General features: G+C 32.8%; 1 protein-coding gene across 2 annotated transcripts in view; it reads right to left on the reverse strand.

The window, feature by feature from the left end:
* Positions 1–2,332, reverse strand: part of LOC107585411 (transmembrane protein 87A-like) — a 22,903-nt gene that overhangs the window by 8,259 nt on the left and 12,312 nt on the right. For both annotated transcript variants that reach the window (XM_016272425.1, XM_016272427.1), the window contains 6 exons: positions 1,743–1,834; positions 1,520–1,654; positions 728–784; positions 592–642; positions 403–496; positions 230–291 (listed from right to left, as the gene is read on the reverse strand). In XM_016272425.1, the coding sequence (XP_016127911.1) occupies positions 230–291; positions 403–496; positions 592–642; positions 728–784; positions 1,520–1,654; positions 1,743–1,834 (491 nt within the window). The remainder of the gene's footprint in view (positions 1–229; positions 292–402; positions 497–591; positions 643–727; positions 785–1,519; positions 1,655–1,742; positions 1,835–2,332) is intronic.

The following is a 2,332-nucleotide window of genomic DNA, read 5'->3' on the forward strand; positions in this document are numbered from 1 at the left end:
TTTCCGTACCCACTGTATATATATATATACACACACACACACACACACACACATATAAACTGTATATATATATATATATATATATACACACACACTTATTATTTAATATAATAAATGTATAAATGCAATAATCAAAAATTCTACTATCCATATTTTCTAAAATGATTTACCCACTGATTTTCGCTAAACTTTTCCACAGAAACTCCCTTGAGGCATCTAAACTACTTACGATCATGAGAGGCCATTCGGTGACAGAGAGATAGCCATGGGTTCCCTTCATCATAACACTGACTGAAACACACAATTTAGATAAGATAGCATGAGATAAGATCATGCAGCCAAACAGAAACAGCTACATATTCGGACATCTATGATAAGAGCAGATAAGGTAATTAGGCCTACAGGTTAAATTCCAGTTGACATCCTGTTTGCTTGAATTGATGTGAACTACCAGCAGGTAGGGCCCGTCCCTCCAGGTCGTAGAAATCACATGATCCTTTGCCAACAAAGAAATTATGTGCATTACTCAACAAACCCTCAATCTATTGCAGTTGCCAAATACTCCATATATTATGTCCCAGAATGTCTCACCTTTGCTCTATATGAACCAGCCTCAGCAGAAGAACTTGTGAAACTGCCATCCTTTTTTTAAAAACAAAGAAAATATATATTGATCTGTTTGAGAAGTAGTAACTTTTGAAACAGGAACGTCAGTCAACAGTTCTACCTGTAACTCGCTTTCCACTTGAGCCGGTCTCACTGTTTTCGGTTCTGCTTTTGATTTCTGCAGATAAATATGAAATAGACAACATTAAAAAAGGCAAGTAACACTTAATCTCTTAGGATGCATTTATGAAATAAAGATTAACATCAGCCGATTGTCAGGAACTTGAGAAAGAGGTTGAAAACATGACACTCGTATTAGATTTTTGAGATCTATAAATGCAAGCATACATGATGTTAGTATTTGTTGAATTACCTTTCATTACTGATTTTAATCATTTTAAGAAATATCATTGTGTCTGGAAACGCAGACAATGCGAGAATGAGATTTCTAAATGTGCTTATAAAATGTGTTTGGCATATTTTATAAAAAATAAAATAAAATAATAATAGCATCATTTTGTTCACGCAAAATACAATTGTGTATACAATTTTGAACTTAAATGAAAAAGAGAAATATTGCCTTTGCAACTAATTGAAATAAAATAAGTTTAAGTTCTAAAATTAATAAAACAGAAATAAAAATAAATTTACGCTAAATAGAAATAAAAACTTTTAAAAAAAAAACACACAAAAAAAATAAAAAGCACATACCAATGACTAAAGTTAAACTTAAATTAAAATGAAAACTAAAAGACATTAAAAGCTTATTCAAAATATGAATAAATGATATAATTGTATATAAATGCTAAAAAAAACAATGACCATGACTTATTTTTCTCAATAAAGGTGACAAATAGGTTTAGCTGAAAATAGGGCAAACATTACTGACTGAAATCAAACAGTGTGAACGTACATTGAGCATGGGGAAGATGTGCATGTCACTGCGGCAGGATAATTCTCTGTATCTGTGTTGGATATACTGTCCGGTTCCGAGAGGGTTCGGGTCCAGACTCTCACCTCGACTCAGTGGCGTCTTCTCATACATCTCCTGAGCGAGCAAATAAACAAATGATAAACAAACAAAGAAGATCCCACACATGCTGTAAGGATTTCAGAAGCACACAGCTGCCACTCACTTCAATATTGTTGTACTCATTGTGACAGGGGTAATATTTCAGAAACCACTGAATGGAGAACATCACTTCCTCTGGACAACCGAATGATGCCACTGCAAAGAGAAAAGAGATCCTTATGTTACTGTGCAATCAATACAGGACTAGGGCTGGACGATATGGCCAAAATTTATATCACGATATATTTCTTAATTTCGGTCGATACGATATAATTCCGATATCGATATGAACACTATTAAAAAAGCCTCATAAAAACGGCCAAGAACGGCCACAACAGATGTCTGTACCTACAAACTTATGAAAAATGTATTTGCCAACTCTATGAAACCTACTCCTATAAAACTATATAATATTTTAGGAAATAAATAAATGTTCACCTTTTATTGGTATTTAGCCTTCATACAAGCAAGAAATGTGAAATCACTGTCAAATAAATATCAGACTCTCCTTATTAATATTAATATTTTTTACTTCAAACTATAGGCTAACATACCAGTCAAAAGTTTTTGAACAGTAAGATTTTTAATGTTTTTTAAAGAATTATCTTCTGCTCACCAAGCCTGCATTTATTTAATCCAAAATACAGCAAAAAC

The sequence above is a fragment of the Sinocyclocheilus grahami genome, unplaced genomic scaffold (assembly GCF_001515645.1).
Source record: "Sinocyclocheilus grahami isolate Dianchi unplaced genomic scaffold, SAMN03320097.WGS_v1.1 scaffold70.1, whole genome shotgun sequence".
In the NCBI taxonomy this organism is placed as follows: domain Eukaryota; kingdom Metazoa; phylum Chordata; class Actinopteri; order Cypriniformes; family Cyprinidae; genus Sinocyclocheilus; species Sinocyclocheilus grahami.